This window comes from Ostrinia nubilalis, chromosome 10, assembly GCF_963855985.1.
Source record: "Ostrinia nubilalis chromosome 10, ilOstNubi1.1, whole genome shotgun sequence".
In the NCBI taxonomy this organism is placed as follows: Eukaryota; Metazoa; Arthropoda; class Insecta; order Lepidoptera; family Crambidae; genus Ostrinia; species Ostrinia nubilalis.
The window spans coordinates 10,764,904-10,786,919 of NC_087097.1; the positions used below are offsets into that span (position 1 = coordinate 10,764,904).

Sequence of the window (22,016 nt, forward strand, 5' to 3'; positions counted from 1 at the left end):
AAAGTAACTTATATTTTGTTACTATTTTGAGTTGAGTTTGTTTTGATGAATCAACTTGTGAATTTCTAGTTGGCGTAGTTTTGTTGGAACAAATTTCAATTCAATGTTTTTCTATACAGAACGCGTAGTTTTGCATGTTTCACCTAAAATCAGGTACAGTATGATAATGCCTGTTTCTAAATAAAGTTAGTTTTATTCAAACTGTTCAACTGTTGTGTTTGAGAAGAGTGTTTTGAGTTAACTTACTATTGTTGGATAAGTAAAAATTACAGTGGATATTTTTTTTATTTTCCGAAAAAAATATGCTAGGTCGTTTTCTTTTAAATATTTTGAGAGAACAGTGTAAAGATAGTTAGAATGGCAATGTACAGACGACGGCACTTCAAGTTAAACACTGTAGTAACTAATGTAGTTGTAATACAAGTGTATAGTCTGATATGCTGTTGTCTGCACAAGAGATAAAACCTTCTTTATAATGTAGAAATAAAAAATAATGTAGAAAAAAGGTCTATAATAAGTAAATAAATAATAAATAAACATATCAATCAGCTGATGCTAAGAAAAAGTGGCTGAAGAAACTCAAACACCTATCATGTTCACCATGTCATGAAATCTTCATTTATATCTCTTATGCTGATCCAAATCGTGTTAAAAAAGAACTGTTTTCTCAAACAATTCCTAAATTGATGATTAAGGATATCGAAACATTCAATGAAAACACTTTAATAGTGCAGGAAGAGGACTCAGCCACATCTTGAAATTTTGAAATACAGAGGACCAAAGAACGTGGAAGAGATGAAATTTGAAAAGTTTTATGACACTAAAATCTTGCAAAAAATGTGGGCAACTAATTTGGTTGTAGACGAAAATCGGAATCAAGTTAAATGGCACGATATAAAAATTTTAAGAGTGGAAAAGGAGGACTCAAATCTCAAAATGTCCAAACAAAACTGATTCAAGTCTAAATGTACTTTATTATTTATACAAAGTCATTCCCTTAAAATGTAACAACTAAAAAAACTGCGATTAAAGGTAAAAAAGATAGATTTTTTGACCCAGTTTATACACAGGGTCATTTCACAGCCTATCAATAATCCAAAATAAAACTGAGTTTCATAACTTCCCTAACAAAAAATGTAGTAATACGTTTTTTTCGCCTCCTGAAAAATGCCCTTTTTTGAGTTGTCTCAGTTTAGATCTAGATGTGCGATATATTCCCATATAAAAACTTCTCTCATGATTTAGCTACCCTTCCTAAATCCTATCTTCGTAAAGCTTGGGAAGGTGAATGGAATAGTAATGACCTGGTTAAAGGAAAGCATTATAAGAGTATACAGCCCAATATCCCGGTTAAACCTTGGTTTTTCAGAACGACGCTCGATAAGACAGCCACCTCTATTCTCATTCGCATGCGGTTAGGACATACATGTACGCCAGCACATTTAGCTAGACTTAAAATCATTGATAGTAATTTATGCGATTGTGGCTCTGAAGTAGGTGATATTAATCACATCCTGTTTTCCTGTCCGAAGTATGATCGCTCACTTTTTATGTCCTCTTTGTTAACCCTCCGTGTCCCTTTTCCCACTTGTATTAATACCCTTTTATGCACAAACAATCAAGATATTTATAAATGTATCTCCTTATACCTATCTAAAAATGATATAAAGGTTTAGTTTTTGTACTTTATACATATATATGTTTTGTATTATATTTTTAATATCTTATTACATCTACCTACCTACCTATATTGATCCTATCCTTTTAAATTTCCGAAATTCCGATATTTCCTACATTTTCGTTTCCCTACCTTTGTCGTGGCAAATGCACATGCCGTGCGAGCCAAAAAAAAAAAAAAAAAAAAAAAAAAAAAGAGTACTTTCCCTCCGTCACATTACAAAATTCTATCCTGTATAGGATACGATAAAGCTGAAGAGTTTGTTTGTTTACTTGATCGAGGAAGGCTTTAGGCACATAACTAACATCGCTACAGCCAATAGGGAGCAGTAAAAGAAAAATGTTTCAAAAACGGGAAATATTATTCAAACTATTTTCACGCGTACCTATACGAAGTCGCGGGCGTAGCTAGTCATCGATATGGTGGGCTTAAGTACATACTATTAAAGAAGTAGGTATCAACTTCATATCGGATCATTCATTATAATTAAATTGCAATGTACCTAAGTATGAACTTCTAAAACGCAGCGTGGGACGTCCACCTACAAGGTGGACCGACGACATCGTAAAGGTAGCAGGGAAGCGCTGGATGCAGGCCGTTACCAATCGATCAACGTGGAAAGCATTTGGGGAGGCCTATGTTCAGCAGTGGACGTCCTATGGCTGAAATGATGATGATGATGATGAACTTCTAAAACGTTTCTTCCATTTAATTATTCAAAGAAAACAGCAAATAAACAACATGATGTGTACTTATTTGTTGTTCTCGTTTTGCTGAGTGATTATACCTTTTATGGAAATTTGCTAGTTAAATACGACTAGGCGTAAGCGTAAGCTTTTATTTTCTCACCTTTTAGTTAGTACCTACTTATTCTGTGCCTTAGTTCATTATTATCTTACAGTTTTAAATCTCATGCCTGTATAGCCCGTGGTTTAAAAACTGTCTGTACGTTATCTTTAAATTTTACTTAGTTTCACACTTTATTCATTGTTAAATGAAATGATGACCAACTAAGTCCATTGAAGTTATAACATTTCTTTATTTACCATACAAGATAATGGTCGGCGGTCATTTTAACCGGGGTTGTAAGTAACTTGATAGCAGCATAATAACAAGCTGTTTCCAGTCTGAGCAAACTCCAGTGAGCACGCCGGAGCAACGTGCTGTCTAGAACGCCGACGTCACCGCACAGCAGAACATTCACTTCAACCTATAGTGCCTATACCTACATAACCGGATAGTTCGTGACCGAGGCGTGCGCGGTGTGCACTCATCGATAATACCAACTTGTGTATAAACACATGATTACTTTTGTTTAGTAGCATTTTATGCATCTTGTGGATCAGTGGTTTCTTTGACTCCTTCAAAATGTCAAATCAAAAATCTGAGCTTCGCATAATCACCTACATGTGCCCCACTCATCCAGTGCAGCTTTACGAATTGATAATGGAACTTCTGGAAGAATCACTCGGCTGTTACACTAGTTTGCAGTATGAAAGCAGGACTCCGGGACCATTTAGGGATCGTCCGGATCCATTCACCTCGGACAAGGTTGATTTAGGTGGGTAGAAACAATAAATCGTGTAATAAGAATATAATAGTAAACTCGCCTCAAAGTTCAATAAAAATTATTAGTACGGTACTTAAATATTCACTTGGAGTCCTTAAGGCTTGGTATTTCTGCTAAAGTAGGTATTTCGCGCTGTCAAAATCTGCGCGCGCAATACTTCGCCGAAGACAGCGCGCCAAAGAGCTCTCGCGGCTACACAGTATAGAAATACGCAGTTTAGAAATAAGCAGTTGCAACCGTGGACAAACTGGGCAATGGGCATAGGCGGAAATCGGGTCAAGGCCTCGCTACACCGGTACTTCCTCTATGCCCAGAGAGATGGACATTCGTGGTTATTTTAGTGGGTAGGCCCCGCCCTTCTGGCGGGGAGAGCCCCACATAACCCGTCGCCATGACCACAGCGGCGGGTATGCAGTTTTATGCATTTTTTCCACGTAAAAAAAAAAAAAAGGTTGACTTCCTTCCGTTCAAGCGTCACACTCACAGCACTTTCTAATACAAATCATATCCAAGTGATACAAATTAAAACAATTTTCAAAATTTTTGGGAATATATTTTAGAATCGAATAAATATAGAATATAACTGCCAAAGTAAACACGGTTCAAAGAGGCGTGGCGTCACCCGACCTTCCGGAAGTTCCGCGCCGGCTAAAAGAATTTCAAGATTACGTCACCCGACCTATCGGTAGATCCTCGGGAGCTTGAGCGATTGGAAAAAACATTTTATGATCAGTTACTCGTAGTAGCGATTATTTAGAGCTTGGATAATAAATTATAGTTGTTGCAATTCACAAAGCTTTGCATGTGGTTAATTACATTAATCAGTACACGCATCAATTTTGTTCAGTCTTTTTGTTTATTAATAAATAAAAATATCATACTAAAATTGCATACATATTTGTTTGTATTGGTCTGGGTGTTTTCTTTCCATAATTTATGTATAATGTATGTACGGGGCTCTGTATCGAAAATCACTATGAGCAATAAGCATCACACACGGTTACCTGGAGTGCGGAGATTCTTCCATCTTGCAGCGTAGACCTTTAGCTACAGACCTTAGACAGTATTTTTGTGAAAATTCTTACGCATGGTGGAGGAAGGGACGCTCTAGACACTCTAGTCTACAAGGAGTCACATGAACTCCAGTTTTATATCCGTTGACATCTGCTGCATCTGCCATCTTTTTGGCTAGAAGATTCTTCCATCTTGCAGCTTAGACCTTTAGCTACAGACCTTAGACAGTATTTTTTATTATTTATTTGTGTCAGTGTGCTCTTCTAAAGAGTGTAAGACGATTGTATGTAGGTACTATTAAAATGTAATTTTAACTCATTGGTTTTGTCTCATATTTGAGGAATGTACTATGTATCATGAGTAGAGTCTTCGTTTAAAAGGATGCGAACGATTTAAATTTCAATAGGTAGACAAAAATGATAATTTTTAATTATCAAAAATTTAAGCTTTCTCCAGTAACACTGATATTATTATACTGTGACTCATCAAAGTCATCATTGTCAAAAATATTGACAAATCGCGAACTGTCACGGCCAAAAAACTGACACGCGTCCGTCCTCCGTAAGCGCCACCGCGCGACTGATTGAGATTGTCCAAGCCGTCATGGACGATTTTTTCCACATTTTTTAGCATAGTAACTAAATAAGACGCAATATAAAAATTTCATCCGTTAAAAGCCCTCAAGATATTTCTGAACTTTAGTTTAGTAAAAGATTTAGAATCTCAAATCGCTTATTTTAAAAATAAAACCATAAATAGAAAACGAATAGAGGTAACTTTGGGAATTTATTATATCGAGTCAACTTCATCAAATCGTGTTTCCATCCGTTAATAGCCCTAGAAAATATCCTTAACTATGCCCAATAAAAATCTTAGAATTTAATTTTACTGTTTAGTACCTCAAAAATGAAAAATGAAAACCTCATTTTCGCCATTTTCTCTGCTACCCGGCCTTAATATACTTCTACCCGCATTTTAAAGATGTAAGCGGGTAGAAGATTCAAAATCTAGTTGATTGAAGTTACCTGTGGATGCACCGAGCATATTGTGTGGATGTAACAAATGTTTTTATTTTCTTTTGTTTTAGCTTTTATGACCGCAGCATCCTATATGCGACTCAGAGAGAAGAAGACTAAATCAATCGAGTTGTTGCCCGTTACACCAATATTCGCACATCAAATGAACGTTGAAAATAAACCGGGATACTTCTCCGATGTGATTGTCCATTGTGATAAAAAGTAAGCGACGATTTCGTCAATCTTTCAGTATCAACTTAGCGTGTAGTTTCTTCACACACTTTACGATAGTAGGATCGAAGAAGTGCAAAGTCTATGTAGACAACGAAGGTTCTTATACCTACATAGACAACGAAGTTTAAAAACCGCGCTTAGATTACGAAACTTGAACTGCGATCTTTAATATAATGATGATCGATGTTATAAATTTTCCTATGAATAAATTTATTGTAGTTTGAATGTATCTCCAAACGGAATTGATAAAAATGTTATCATCAACCAAGTCATTGGCTTTTGATAAGGACAGTGGGTCTATTCCATATTTACTTTTAGATAACTAATATTGTTTTATCGGAGTATTGTTAGATTCATTACATTATAGACTTACTTACTGTTTGTATTATTAAATTACAGAGCCCACAACGTAAATACTTTATTAGACCTTCGAGGCTGCACTTTTGCATACAGTGATGAGGAATCTCTTAGCGGTAGTAAGATTGTTTTGAAAACACTGAAAGAAAAGGGAGAAAATGCTTCGTTCTTTGGATCACTATTGAGTATGTATAATATTGCTTTTACAACATGACGTAACTATCTAACTTTTGTACGTTATCGAAGTCAAATGTTGATGACGATTAGCAGTGTTTGAAATTTATAAATAACTTGAAAAAATTCGAATTGCCTAAGGCGGGAGTTGAATCCACGTTTTAAAATTAGTTTGAGTGAGGTGCAACTTTTAACGCTAAAAATTAAATAACTTACTAATAAACCAACTAAAATGTTATTTTATTATTACAGAATCTGGCTCTCATTTAGCGTCAGCTCAAATGGTATTGTCGAAGCAAGCTGAATGGGCCGCGGTGGATTCTACAACTCTGTTATATTCTAAAAAATTTATGCAAGATGGAGGAAAAGATATTATACAATTAGAAACACTTGGACGTCTTCCACCCTACCCAATAGTGGTTAATGCTAAATTAGACGGTAATATAAATAATAATAAAATAATTTTAATAACTGTTTGTGTCTAGAAAAGCTTAATATTTTTTTATTTCAGCTACAATTAAGGATGCAATTACTAAAACATTGTTGACTTTGCCTCAAACACCAGACTGGAAAAAGAAGTTTGCCAAGTTTGGAATTATAAAGTTTGGAAGCAATAACGATGCCGCTTATGATGGGCCGGCTGCACAGGTGTGGGCCATCTCGAGCGAGAAACTCAACGTTAGGTATTATTAGAGTGCTCTTAGTAATCTCACTCTTGTATGTCATATACATTTTGTACATTGATTATACTCCTAAGAAGTCTTAGTTGACGGGATGAGAATAATGCAAATATTTTAAAAACAATTTTATATTTTGTTATAAAAAAATATAGTAATGCAACACTGGATTTACAAAACTTTAGGCACTGTGTTATTATTTATTAGATTCCTCCTTTTCTGGCTTTTGTAAAACAATGTTTAGGGACATAACTTGCTTCCCTTTCTTGCCGGTCTCAACTAGAACACCACGCGGTATTTTGATCACGGCTAATGCTCGCGGGGTACTTTTAGGTGGAGGTTTTTGAGATGGATCTTTCTGCAATGTTCAAGGCGGCTATACTCAATTACCTATTAAACTAATTTTCAAAGAATAAATCAATTAATCAATAAACATACAGTAAATTGTTCTGGTCAATACTATAATTACCACCCTCTACATGGTAGACCGTGTCTTAAATGCGATGCTAATTCAAACAAATTCAACAAATATCCAACGAAAAAAGAGCTAGAACTAAATAAATAAATAAATACTGTCAAATATTTCAAAGATCTACATTTGTAAACTGTATCTACAATATTTGTATGATGAGAGACTACACTATTCCTCCGCCATTGATGTGGTCAATTTCTTCCTGTGATAGTGGTTGTCTTTGATAGCGCGCTGGGAGGTCAATGTCTGGAATGGCGGCTCCCGTGCTCATGGCTGCTGCTGGTTGACTTTGCTGGGGTTGTGGCTGAAATTGTAAACAACTGACTTAGAATATTCTCTTTGGTTAATGAGTCTCAACTAAGGTTTCAACCAAATATATTTTAGACATATTTGAATGTTTCGACTGTTCAATCTGAGAGTACAAGATCAGCTACTATCCAGACCAGAGGATGAAAAATATCAATGTGCTCATTGACAGAAAAAGAACATAATTAACAAATAACTACATAATTGGTAGGGCATATGATTGATATAATAGCAGCAATCGATAAATAAATTTCGTAATACCAGTAGGCAAAGTGGTATTTATATAACTAGTGAGACCTACTTGTGCAGCCGCGGGCGCCGCGGCAGCAGGACACGATGCCTGCCCGCCCGCCGGTCCCCCTGCGCCGCCTTTGCGGAATTTGATCACAGGGATGCGAGCGAGTACCAATGTAGCTCGAACCATGATGATATTTCGCCGGTGTAGGCTGATATTTTATTTTTTATTTAGTAATTTTGCAAAATTTGCTTGACTTTTGTTTTTGACAAATTGACAGTTGTTGTCATTTTTGTTTGACATTGACAGATATCAGGTGTTTCTTTTTTTTTATGTTTATCAGCCTTCGGGATACCTAAAGTACAGCTTACGGTACGAGCATGATGATCATCGCACAAAGCCACAAGTATCATTCAAGTTAATTAGGCAAGATGGTGATCCACATTAACCATTATAATCTTAATTAATTAAACTTAAAACAAAATCGTGGAATATCATTTCGTCACAATCAATAATTTTGGAATCGATACTACAATGTTCAGTTTTGTCTGTTTTACCAAAAATTTTGTTTTTTTCTGTTATTATTCAATATTAATTATTAACCCTTTACGGCGCTCAATTGCAGTTCTGCATCATACCACTTGAACTCATAGAATCTTTCAAACAGTAACAAAAATCAGTGAACGTTTGGGTTGGGTTAATAACATAAATATATCTGTTATTAACCCTATAGAAAATGGGTTAACCCTAACCGAAATATACCGTATAATTTCGGTTTTCTTATCAATCGGTTAATGTTAACATTGATCACAAAATTAAATATGTTAACAGAAAAAATATGTTACAGTTTTACATGCGGTTAACCCTAACCGAATTATAAAGGTAGGTAGGTACCTTCATTTGCCTTTCCACCGCGCGAAATGTACTATGCGCTCTACGGCCATACAAGTTACAACCGATCGCCGCGCGGGCGGCGCGTCTCGTTTGATCATCGCACGTGTCTCTTTCACTTCTATGAGGCGTAATGAAACAAATTAATATACTTTTTACATTTGCCGCTTATTTTATTATTTGTTTGTTTACTCATGCCAATCATCAATTCATCATTGTGCTCGCCTCGGCGCTTCAGCGTGGATTGATTGAAGTGTGAAAAAAACATTACGAAAAGAAACTGTGAATGTGAAATAGTTAACTAATAAATTATTATACTGGAACATTAGTGTTATATTGTATAATTATGCCGCGTAAGGCAACAAATGCTGTCCACAGACATTTTGAGTGGCGGAGCATTCAAGTATTACGTAACGCAATTTGGTCTCGTAAAACGTTACGATGCGTTACAGGGGCGGGAGGGGGACTTTCTTACAAGACATTACGTAACATTGTTTCTTTTTTTAAACAAAAATTTAGGGAATTAAAACTCCCAAATTGGCAACCCTTTTCTTTTACGTTTTACGGGGAATCCTTCGTTTGTATTATAGTCTGGTCGTCATTTTTCATTTGTTTGGCTCGACGAAGACGAAGTTGATGCAAGTGGCTTGACAATTCCAGAACCGTCTTCGTCTGCACTCCGGGTGCCAGTGATGAAAGAATCTGAGTGGCTAGCAAACCCGTGGACAGAGGAGCGTTAATTTCAATCGAATTGTTTTTATAGACCTACTTAGATACTTGGTTAATAGTTGATTATTTTGTAATTTTGTTAAGAATACGATTTTATTTCGAGTAAAATGTTTAATTTCAGTTGGGTTTCTGTTTATAATTGCATTCCCAAAGGTTAAAATAAACATGTTATGTATTTTAAGAGTTTATTAGTAAAAAAAAAAAAGCTAAAATAGGATAGGAATGACGGAGAAAAACAATTGTGTGTGTGTAAAGCCAAAAATTTATAGAAAAACTAGCGGCCGCCCGCGACTTCGTACGCGTGGATCCCGTTTTACCCCCTTCATCTGTCTTACGCGATTTAGATTTTTTCATACAAATGTTTTTTCCTGCTAACTCCCGTTCCCGTGGGAATTTTGCAATATCCTGTTGTAACTAAGCTTTAAGTTTACTAAGGTACCTGCAAGCCAAATTTCAAGCGTCTAATTGAAGCGGTTTAGATTTTTCATACAAAAGGATTTTCCCGCTAATTCCCGTTCCCGTGGGAATTCCTAAGTATACTATAACCCGCCCAGGAGTATGAAGAATAATTGTACCAAGTTTCGTTAAAATCCGTCGAGTAGTTTTTGTTTCTATAAGGAACATACAGACAGACAGACAAAAATTTTACTGATTGCATTTTTAGCATCAGTATCGATCACTAATCACCCCCTGATAGTTATTTTGAAAATACAGTGTGAGTCACGTTAAAGAGTACATATGAAAATAGATGAAACTAGACCTATTTTTATCGACAAAAAAGAGGTCATTATTTTGATTTTTTTTAAAATTTATTATAGATTTATTTTTCTTCCAATTACTTATTTTAAGGAAAACGTAATAACTTTTAAACTAAGCGGTATATCCTGATAAAATAAAAACAGTAATAATGCTAAACTAGCGGCCGCCCGCGACTTCGTACGCGTGGATCCCGTTTGGCCGAACTTGCGGCATGCCTGGTGAAAGACGGACATCAGCTGTTGCAGGCCTTCTGAGGATTCTGCTAGAAAGCACAAATCATCAGCATACATGATCTCAGTGATCAGTGCATACGAGACTTTCTTATCTTATCTTATCTTATTTAGGGCCGCGCATGAGCGCAGTGCACGTCGACCCATTGGGATCTTTTGTGCTTCCCTATACCTTTATCCCCCCTCATCCGCAAAGATCCTATCCATATAGTGGATCAAGAGCTTGGGTGAGAAGGACCTATATTCTTCTGGTGTCGGATAAGCCGACCCCAGGAGACCCATTCTAGTTCTAGCTAGCGCGTCACATTCGCACAGTAGGTGTTTCATGGACTCCGCATGTTCTCCACATGCTCGACAACTGTCATCCGTAGTTAGGCCCATTTTGTGGAGCATGTGGTTTGTAGTGTAGTGTCCTGTCAGCGCACCCGTGATCACTCGGGCTTGCCTTCTGTTTCCATTGAGTATGAGCTTTTCCCATGATCTTGTGTTTCCAACTAGGAATAGTTTGGAGTGGCTCATACCGTTGGAGCTTTCCCATTCAGCTCTGTGCTTCCTGGATATATATTGCCTCATGGCCATGTGTAAAGTGCTCATAGATAAGGGCACTATCGGCTCTGGCCCAATAGGTGCCGCCTCTGACCCTTGTCTCGCTAGACTGTCGGCTCTCTCATTGCCTTCGATTCCAGTATGTCCAGGTACCCACATGAGGGTCACCTTGTTGTGCCTTCCAAGTTTATTCAGTGCCAAGATTGCCTCCAGAACGAGTCTGGATCCAACCCTCACTGAGGCAATGGCTTTGAGTGCTGCCTGACTGTCACTTAATATGTAAATGTCACGCTTTTTATGCGCCTGTTCTATATTCCTTACTGCGCACATGATTATAGCATAGGTTTCAGCTTGAAACACTGTTGCAAACCTCCCTAAGCTTTCACTGTGCTCAGATTGTTTGGAGTAGACGCCCGCTCCTGTTCCTGAGTTCATCTTGGAGCCGTCAGTATACCAGATCAGGCTGTCTTGTTGACGTTTTAGTCCTCTTTTCCAGTCTTCCCTTGTTGGTATAGATGTTACGGTCAAAGTGATAAATGTGAAAATTATGAATAATCGCCGGTTATTATGAATAATTACCGCATGATTTGGTAAATGTGATTAATATGAGGTCATTTATGTATGTATAAAACTAAATAGGCGGCTTAGGGGTGGCCCAAGGGCCACCCCCGCCGCACCTTAACCTATTTTTCACTTTAAATCAAAACATTATGTTATAGGCATCATGGAAAAGTAATATTATGCAAAAAACATTCCAAACTCATTATGCCAAATTATATTAATATATGATATCAAAACGTTCAAAAGTTTGGCTGTACACGAGCACGTACACAAGATGTTGTTCTCTTTTATGAAATTTGTTAGTACTAAGGTTGAATTATTAAATAATCACTGTTAAATGTGATTAATTTATCACTTTCACCGCGACTGTCGGGAATTATTCATAATAACCGGTTATTATTAATAATTTTCAATTTATCACATTAACCGTAACATAGACACTTTGAAATCCTTGCTAAACATGTACCTAGGCTGCATTGTATCACAACCCATGTCCATTATTGCATCTAATTGAGGATCGCTCCCCATCCTTGTGTGCTTGGTGCAAGGTTTGGATGTACTCCAAAGTCCCGCCCCCTTCAGTCTGTGCAGCGCCTTCCTTGCATCTACTTCTAGCGCCAAGTGCAGTGGGGGCAATCCCAGAATAATCTCCAATGCTGCAGTTGGCGTAGTTCTAAACGCACTCGTTATTGCTAGGCATGCAGTTCTTTGCAATTTGCCCAGTGCCGTTCTGCACGTCTGTAACCTAATTCTAGGCCACCAGACAATGCTGCCATAAAGTATTATTGGTCTCACCATAGTTATATAGATCCACCTCATCACTCTGGGACTAAGTCCCCATGTCTTCCCGTATGCACCACGACACATTCCCAGCACTCTCATAGCCTTAGCTATGACCGTATCTTGGTGTTTACGCCATGTAAGTTCCTTATCTAGGATTACCCCTAGATATTTCACTTCATTGGTCCAGGTTATCTGTTTACCATAAAGGTAGAGATGTCCTAGCCCTGTTGTATTTCTCATTTTTGTAAATGCAATAGCATTCGTTTTTCCCGGATTCACCGAGAGGTGGTTTTCGTCACACCACTCTTCCAGTGTGTTGAGGGCTCTTTGCATGATGTCTGTCACAATAGTTGGGAACTTGCCCCTTACCATAATTACCAAATCATCTGCATATCCAACCGTGTAGAGTGGTCCTTTGTTAAGTTTCACAAGTAGTGAGTCCACGACCAGGCTCCATAGCAAGGGTGAGAGTACCCCCCCTTGCGGGCAGCCCTTGACAGTCCTTACACTCATGCACTCTCCTTGCAGTTCTGATTGAATAATCCTGCCTTTAAGCATACAGTCTATCCACCGACATAGAGGTAGTGGTACCCCGTGGTCAGAAGCAGCAGCTCCTATAGAGACGAAGGTAGTGCGGTCAAATGCCCCCTCTATGTCGACAAATGTCCCAACAGTAACCTCCCTACTCTCAAGAGCCGCCTCCGCCCTGCCGGTTACATAGTGTAGCGCAGTTTCTGTAGATTTCCCTGCCTGGTATGCACATTGTAGCTCATGTAGAGGAAATCTTTTTAGTGGTCCTTGTCTTATGTACTTATCTACAAGTTTTTCAAGCGATTTAAGAAGAAAAGATTGTAGACTTATTGGCCTATATGCCTTAGGGTCGTTGTAATCCGGTCTACCTGGTTTAGGTATAAAGATCACTTTGACTTCTCTCCATACCTTAGGTATGTATCCAAATGCTATGCAGGCTTTGTATAACCTGCATAGATGAGGATTCAGAATGGAGATTCCTTGCTGCAAGAGAATTGGGTAGATCGAATCTGGGCCTGGTGCCTTGTATGGTTCAAAGCTCCCGATTGCCCATCTCACCTTAGTCTCATCCACTACTCTTTTAGCCGTAACCCAGTCGAGCTTGTTTGTTGTTCTATTTTGTTCCTCCACGCTGATTGGATCTTGATCATCGTTTAGGACCTGTGATTCAGGAAAGTGCATTGCTATCATTGTTTTCAACGTATCTTTGCCTGCTTCCGTATATCCCCCCCTCTCACTCCATACTGTAGTGAGTGGGTTCGCTTTGGTTGTTGACATGGCCTTTGTCAGTCTCATGCCCTCGGGAACTGAGTTGATCATCTCACAATGATCCCTCCATGCCTTCCTCTTTGCCTTTCGCACCGCTTTGCTATACTCCGTCAGTGCTCTTCTATACTCTGTAAAGTCATTCCTAGCTCTTGCTATATTGAATGCCTTTCTTGTCTCCCTTCGTAAGAGGGCTATTTCCTTGGTCCACCATGGAAGTTTCTTCGATCCCGCCTCGCGTTCCGGGCAGTTATCCCTCCAGGCAGTCTTCAAGGCATTGGTGATTCGATCAGCGTCAAACTCTATTTCAAGCACAGAGTTAAGTTTGCATTTTGGTTCACTAAGTTCCGTCCTTAGGTCCCGTTTGAAGTCTTCCCAATTAGTGTTCCTGGGATTCCTTCTTTTTATTGCGTCTTTTCTTATAGGAGCATTATACCTAAAGCATATATAGTTATGGTCAGACAATGATATCTCGTCCGAAACATACCAGTTAGTGATTTTCCGGACTGCCTTTTTACATGCAAGCGTCAGGTCAATCACCTCTGCCCTCCGGGCATTGAAGAATGTAGGTTTGTTACCCTTGTTAATAACATGTGTTTCAGAACTCACCAGAAAATCCAGTAACCTCTCTCCTCTGGCGTTGTTGTTTGAGCTGCCCCACACAACATGATGAGCATTCGCATCGCAGCCAATGATGGTTTCCAGATCTTCTTGGTTGCCGTGTTGTATCAGATCCTGCATTTGCCTTGACACAGGATCTGCCTTTTCATATGGGAGATATGCCGATGCCACTATCACTCCTCGCAAATCCCCCTCCCTTTGGATCTTCACTGCTGTGAGATCCCTGTAAGAAAACCTGGATAGAGGAATCGCACTTATCCCATTTCTGACATAAATGCAAGTCCTCGTATCATTAGTAGAACAATTATATATTAACATTCCACCTGTGCCGCCGAGTCCTTTTACCTCACCTTTGTACAGGTAGGGCTCTTGGATTAAGGCGATATCATATCTTTTGACCTTGAGCTCTCGTGCCATGATGGCAGTCGCCGCTTTGCAGTGATGCAGATTAATTTGAACGCACCTTAAACCCCCGAAGAGAGCTGCAGACGTCAAATTCTGTCCCCGAGCTCGGTCACCTCATCCGCGGAGATATCATACTCCAGCGGCGAGGACCGTCCCAGGTCCAGGTCAGCTATGGCTTCCAGCGAGCCTATGGATGCGGGAGACGGAGCGGCAGCAGGTTCATCTACCACCAGCTCCTCCTCCCCACCCCCAGTCCCTCCGGATAGCCCTTCACCCGCACTAGGTCCCGCTATCGGTTCCAAGGCCTGCTCCTCTGTCCGCGGGCAGTCTTCCGGCACCGCCACCGCATCCCCCCGCTGTTCAGCCGTCACAGCCGTCACGCATACGAGACTTTAGTGCGCGCCTTAAGTCTGGCTAAGTTGAACAGGCTGCCATCTGTGCGAAAACGGATGCGGACTCCCTCAGAAACAGTTTGTAGAACCTCTTTGACTACCACCGCAAAGTATAGAGCAAACAGTGTGGGCGCTAGCACACACCCTTGTTTCACCCCACAGGTAACGGGGAAGAAATCTGACTGTTCGCCGTCTACGACGACGCAGCACTGCATATCGTCGTGAAGGAGTCTTAGAAGTCTCACATACTTTCCCGTGCACCCTAATTTTCCCAGCACCATCCAGAGAGCTTCACGAGGCACACTATCGAACGCTTTCTCCAAGTCAACAAAGCAGAGATATAGCTGACGACCCTGCTCTCTGCTTTTTTCCTGTAATTGACGCACGGAGAAGATAGCTTCACAGGTACCTCGGTCAGGTCGGAAGCCAAACTGGGTTTCGGGCAGGATCCGTTCTGACAAATCCTTTAGGCGGTTTAAAAGGACTCTGGCAAAGGCCTTTCCAGGGGATGACAGAAGCGAAATACCACGGTAAGAGTTGCAGTCGGAACGGTCCCCTTTGTTCTTGTACAGGGCACTGATGCGAGATACTTTAAAGCTTTCGGGTACTCGCTCTTCCTCCCACATGCGAACAAATAGTTCCCAAACCAACTTATGCAACTCCTCACCCCCGCACTTGAGCAGCTCTCCCGGTATAAGGTCAATGCCAACCGCCCGCTTGTTTTGCTGCTGCCTGATGGCAGTGACAACCTCCCCACAAGTCAGGGGCTCATCCAACTCAGTGGCTAGAGGGAGTTGAGGCATTAAGCTGATATTATTAAGATCAGTTGATCGATCTACGTTGAGCAAAGTATTGAAGTGTTCGGCCCAACGCCTTAGTACATCTTCCTTACTTGTCAGTAATTGCGTACCGTCTACAGACCTCAAGGGTACTTTTGCCCGATATGGTGTACCAATCAGCTTACGTACCTCGCAGTAGAACTCCCCAAGTTGGTTTGTGTCAGCGAGCCACTGCATGTGACAAGCTTTGTCCCGCCACCACTTGTCTTTTATTTGTCGAGACAGCCTACGCAGTTCAAAGTCACTTTCTTTGACTACCGCGACACTTCCACCTCGTCTTCTATGCTTTTGCAAGAGATTTCGATGTTTGTCGAGTGCTGCCCTGAGAACCCCATCGTTCTCATCTAACCAGTCTTCATTACGTCGGTATTTCATACCCAAGGCAACGGAAGCGGTTTCCAAGAGATGAGATGACAAACATCCCCAAGCAGCACTGACATCATCTGTCTCTTTGACTGGCAATAGCTTCTTGGACAAGGCTTCAGCATATTTCTCCCCGGCCTCGCGATCATTCAGCCTATCCACGTTTATCAGCACAGGCTGTTTCGTTGCGGACCTACGTGGTCGGCGGAGGCAGAGTCGCAGCTTAGTGAATGTAGGAATAAATTAAAGGTAATTTATGCGATTTACTAACCTAAGTACTTGTAATAAAATAAAAAATTATAATATCACGCATGGAATTTATTCCTCTTTTTTTCTGTTTGCGCTACAAGCTTTCGAAATTCTTTGAACCAAGCATATAATTATTTTTTTCGTTTTAGTACAACTGCATTTCAGGATAAAGCTTGTTTTTAAAAAAGTTTTTTTTATTATAATTATTTTATTTTACACTTTTTAGTTGTATCTCAATCTCTGGATGATTATTTAGCACCAAAGTGCCCCAGAAGTCGAATCCAACGAACCCAAACTCGATAAGATTCCGCCGTTTCGTTTAGGAGTTCCTATGGCCACCTCCTGACTCCATCAGCAGGACCCTGGACATCATCTAGCACCCATTCTTTTTTCATTGTACGTCAATGACAACCCCAAATATCCGAATACTGATTTAGCCCTCTTTGCGGACGACACCGCACTCTACAAGTCCGGACGTAATCGGAATTACGTCATCTTGGCGCTCCAACGCGCAGTCACACAATTAGGCGAATGGTTCAGGTAGTGGCGTATCGCGGTAAATCCCGAAAAGAGTGCAGCAGTGTCGTCAAACGTCGTCGTTGCAAACGTCCTCCGATTCGCACTCGTCCTAATGTCCCCACCCATCTCACCTTATTTGACCAAACTATTCCTTGGAAGAGTGAGGCCAAGTACAGTCGCGGAATGAAAAGGTTCGTCACCTTAGTGTCGGTTTTCGCTTGCACTAGAGTCAAACCTGCCAACATAACCGTGCAAGAAACAGTGCTGCTAACATTTAAATAAATAGGTATGACGTTTGCTAACGAATAAGGTTTTGCTTGTTTATTTTTCTATCCCATCAGTGGGTCTAGACAAAGTGCAAATTATAATCGCAAACCAGTCGATAAGTGGTCGAAAAGCCCCTTTTTTGTATGGAGTTTTGACAGATTCGATTTTCGATTCGATCAAAAAGTGCGTTTTGTCTAGGGGGGCAGTGCAATGTTACAAAATATAGTTTTTTTTATTTAATAGATAATGGCAGGTTGAACCAACAAAAAGGTTTTAGTTTATCAATCATAATAATCTTCTTGACAAGTTTAATCGTCAAACAACTTTGATCTGAATAATTTTGAACTTTACTGGCGAACAGTTAAAGATTATTTTCTCTAACTCGAGATTATTCTGTAACATAGTTTCAAAAGGTAATATGTGCTCGTGATTCGTTGAAGGAATCAATTTGAAAACTGACGAACCTTTTCATTCCGTGACTGTACTTAGGTGTCACCCTCGACCAGAGATTATCGTTCGCTCCGCACCTCAGACGCGTCTTGAGCTTTTCATTTTGGACGGTACAGACATGTACCGTGCCTGTTCTCCCCAATCCGTCCCCCGGACACGGCCTGAGCCGAGGTCCGAGCCTACCGGGGCGCCCTCAGGCCGCGTCCGTAGTCCCCCTCGATCGGGCCCACTAAAGTGAGCCCACCGCAGGCTGGACTTTGGTCCAACACCGCGGTGGGCGACTCTCTAGTTGGGTTCGCCACTGATCGGGCGCCTTATGCGCTCGATACGGCCCGATCGCGAACGTCGGTCTGCGACCTACGCGGACGAGCCTGGGCTTCGCTTCGCGGAGCCCACACTCGGCCTCGTCGACACACGCACCGACGATCGCCAAACGGTTAGAGTACCTTCTGTACTCGCCACTCTGCCCGGTGTAGCTGGAAAAGCTCTCCATGCAACCAGCGCGCGTACCTTCAAAAAAAATCATCTAGCACTAAACTGCTTGAAAAGGCAAATCCAACGAACCCAAACTCGATGAGTTTCTGCCTTTTCGTTTAGGATTTCCTATGGCCACCTCCCAAATCCATCATCAGGACCCTGGACATCATCTAGCACTAAACTGCTCGAAAAGACAAATCCAACGAACCCAAACTCGATGAGTTTCTGCCGTTTCGTTTAGGAGTTTCTATGGCCCCCTCCCTAATCCATCATAAGGACCCTGGAGATCATCTAGCACTAAACTGCTCAAAAAGACAAATCCAACGAACCCAAACTCGATGCGATTCCGCCTTTTCGTTTAGGAGTTCCTATGGCCACCTCCGGACTCCATCATCAGGATAATAATTCGCATAGAGCTGAAAATTTGTGTGAATTTTGAGAACACCATCATTAATGAAATGTCAAAAATCCCCAACGATCCGTCATTTAAAAAAAAAGTTTTCGAGGTCCCAAGTTTTTTGCATTTTTTGGCCAAGTAGTAAACTTATCATTAAAATAGATAAGAAATAATAATACTAGATCAAAAAATTCTCTATTAAAATTGTCTTTACCCCTTTTTCTTAAGAGTCACCGATTATGAGGTAGAACGATTCAAAACAGCACAAACGCCGGCGCCCGGCAGTAGTCAACATCAAATGCACCGCGAATCGAAAACTAAGCGAGCGGGTAAAGAGGCCGCCTACTATTTTCATCTCTTTTTCGCGTTAACGTTTGATTGCATATAACAAATAATTCAAAACAAAAAAACTTTATTATGTTCATATTCGAAGGAGCCAATTTTATAAAAAAACAATAATTATAAACTAAAGCAAAGGAACCGTACAGATTTTTTATTTCAAACGTTGGCTCACAGATTTTGTCTCACTCTGTTACTTGTTCGTAACATTTAAAACCGAAATACATATCGGTTTAATTTGGTATACAGTTTTAATCGGTAACCGTTTTATTTCGGTTTTGGGACCGTTTAATTAACCTATTGAAAGTGTTAACAGTATTAACACGTAACCGCATCAAAAGGTTTCCAAATGAATCTGTAACCGTTTATACCGGTTATCCTTATAAATCGGTTTTCCGTTCACTGACAAAAATACCTTATAACGTAGTGCGGCATATCTGCAGCAAAGCACCCTTACGAGTTAGTTGACTCTGTTTGTGCTAGATGGCGCTATTTTATTTTTGTGATCACCTAAAGTGAGAAACTTGTAAAATCCGGTTTGTTTTGTTCGGTGGTGATTTTGATTCTTTGTTTTTCTGGTGTTAATGAAAATATTGATCTGAAATTGGTGTGGAGTGAGGGTAAGTTATTGGTTTTCAATAATTTGATATATTTGAAATGATTTTTATTGTATTTACAGAATTAGAGGACAATTTTCTTATGATGCAGTTATGCATCATTGCGCTTTAAATTTATCATTTTTACTATGTCGCACCCTTAATAATATAGGGGCACAACTCAAAATTTTTGGTTTTTTACTTTTTGTACTAGAGAGGCACATTTTCGTCAGTTCTACAAGATGGCTTTCACAGAAATCGAAAACAATGATCAGATAAAAGAGTTCTACATTTTGTGCCCCTTCCATACTTTCGTCTATCTTCCCGCTAGAAGGGCTGAATCAGAGACATGCCGATATTTGTCGAATCCGGCCCCCGCGACTGTGGTCCAATTTGGAGTTGCGCCTTTGTGTGACAAACTTTTAAGTAAGTGTTAGTGAGCTAAGACTAATTAATTCCATATATTTCTAATAATATGTTACATTTTCATTTTTATTACATTGATAAAGTCCCGTTAATCATAGAAAATTATAAAATATAACTTTAACTTTAGTTAGGCGGACCATGGATGGGTGTTTGTAGTTAAATTTACAACTCTCCTATAAAAGTAATTTGCTTCTTGGTATTAATTTTCATACCTATTGGTTGATTAGGAGCCTATGGAATGATTTATCGCGATGCTAAGAAATAAAGCGGTGGTTATGAAATACTTCCCGACAAATAAACTAATGATTAATAAAATAAGAGACATACCTACGTGTTAAGGCTATTAACGTTCGCTCGGGGCTCGGGTTGGCTTTTTTCTTTGTTTATTTTATGAATAAACGCACTAGTCAGCCTAAAGGTGAATTAATTTAATATGATAGTGTTATAATTTTTAATTATATTATTCATTAATTTATTACGGTCACATAAATTGATGCGAATTAATCACTCAGATTCTGAGGACTGAGGATACATCGAATTTATTTTAAAATTATCTTTTCACGTATTAAGTTACTACAATTTTACTGATCATCTATTAGACCTTGAAATTTTCAGTTTGTCTAAATTTAAGTTCTAAAGTGCTTTTTGTCTTAAAAAATATGAGTTCGTAATGAAATCTTGTGTAAACACCACTAACAGTTTTTATTAATATGGGGCCGTTCAAGTATTACGTAAGCACCAAGGGGGGGTGGGGGGGTCTCTGTTTTGCTTATTTTGGATGACATGGGGGGTAGGGGGGTCTAGATGATGATTACGTCATCGTTAGTTATTTACGTTTTTTCGGGGATTCCCGCAAATAATACATATGCGTAGGCACTCGCTTTGAGAACTGATTAGGGGAATTACCGCACATTAGGGAAATTACCGTGCGCTATTCACTTGTCTAATAATTAACTCTCCTGCCGACACAGCGACACTGCCCATTGAAATTTGAGAGTCAAATGCCCGTTTTCACCATCAATCCCTAATTTTTAAGTGACCCCTATAGTAACACATAATATGCATTTTGTTGTCATAGGGGTCACTTAAAAATTAGGGATTGATGGTGAAAACAGGCATTAGTCCGCATATTATTATACGCGAGGCCGGCCTCCCGCGCGCGTGTTTTGTTTGGATACTAAACGTATTGTAAGCATTGAAAGTTATCATTAAATTTGTGTTTATGTTGATGCATAATTGATGCAATTATCTTTGTTATGTTCTTTATTTCTGATTATATTTTTTTGTCCCTTACTCTATGTGTACCTATCAGTTAAACCTAATATTTTCATGAATTTTCCTATTTTGAAAATGACAATATAAAAAACATTTATAACTAAAATGTTTACGTAAGCATAGGGGGAGGGGGTAAGTGCTTTGCTTACTTTTGATGACAAGGGGGGCGGGGGGGTAAAAAATGGTAAGAAATCTGCTTACGTAATACTTGAACGGCCCCTATGTGGCAAATATTGTACACAAAAGCAAAGAAAAAAGATCACGGAGTTTGTGATAACAAACCAAGCATACTTTGGGATAAAAATTGTACAAAATAATAAATATTGGGTGTCCAACATCGTCGTAAACCTTGTGTACCTAGACTCTTTGCAATACTGAAGTCAAGCAGGACGTAAAGCGCTTCAATTTGGAGGGCCAAAGATATGTATTGAGCTTTCTCATCACTAAAATGATCAAAAGCAAAATGATGATGAGTACGGAAAAATTAAAAGCAGCTATCTTCGATGGACTGCAAATCCGTGCTCTTATAAAATACTGTATTTGTAAACCATATAACACAAATTGAATCTGAAGCATGGCTAAGGTGCTTTAGTAGTAAAATATTTTTTGGGGAATGTTAGAACACCAGAATGGATATTCTTGTGTTCAAAATTGGTTGCTAAATCCTTCAAAAATTACACACGCCAATTTGAGTATTAAATTGTATTTTTTACAATAGCCATTTGAACTGATTCCCACATAATGTGGGTGATTATAGTAAGGGACAAAAAGAACGGTTCCTTCCACCAGGACAGCAGGATAGTAGAAAAAAGATACCAAGGTACTGGCTGTTGGACTTTAATAAGTGATTATCCTGAACAAATCTATAACAGA

The 22,016-nt window shown here is 39.5% G+C and overlaps 3 protein-coding genes across 3 annotated transcripts; 1 reads left to right on the forward strand and 2 right to left on the reverse strand.

Moving 5' to 3' along the window:
- The first annotated feature begins 2,904 nt into the window (after positions 1 to 2,904).
- On the forward strand, positions 2,905 to 6,904 carry LOC135075208 (uncharacterized). The gene is made up of 5 exons (XM_063969576.1): positions 2,905 to 3,239; positions 5,350 to 5,500; positions 5,912 to 6,054; positions 6,296 to 6,481; positions 6,555 to 6,904. The coding sequence occupies exons 1-5, from the start codon at positions 3,047 to 3,049 to the stop codon at positions 6,734 to 6,736; spliced, it is 855 nt and encodes a 284-aa protein (XP_063825646.1). The 5' UTR covers positions 2,905 to 3,046; the 3' UTR covers positions 6,737 to 6,904.
- Positions 6,905 to 7,298: 394 nt separating this feature from the next.
- LOC135075209 (uncharacterized) lies at positions 7,299 to 8,095 on the reverse strand. Its single transcript, XM_063969577.1, has 2 exons — positions 7,800 to 8,095; positions 7,299 to 7,496 (listed from the first exon to the last, which is right to left on the reverse strand). The coding sequence occupies exons 1-2, from the start codon at positions 7,920 to 7,922 to the stop codon at positions 7,356 to 7,358; spliced, it is 264 nt and encodes an 87-aa protein (XP_063825647.1). The 5' UTR covers positions 7,923 to 8,095; the 3' UTR covers positions 7,299 to 7,355.
- Positions 8,096 to 10,516: 2,421 nt separating this feature from the next.
- LOC135075438 (uncharacterized) lies at positions 10,517 to 11,323 on the reverse strand. The gene has a single exon (XM_063969878.1). The coding sequence runs from the start codon at positions 11,321 to 11,323 to the stop codon at positions 10,517 to 10,519; it is 807 nt and encodes a 268-aa protein (XP_063825948.1).
- Between the last annotated feature and the right edge of the window lie 10,693 nt (positions 11,324 to 22,016).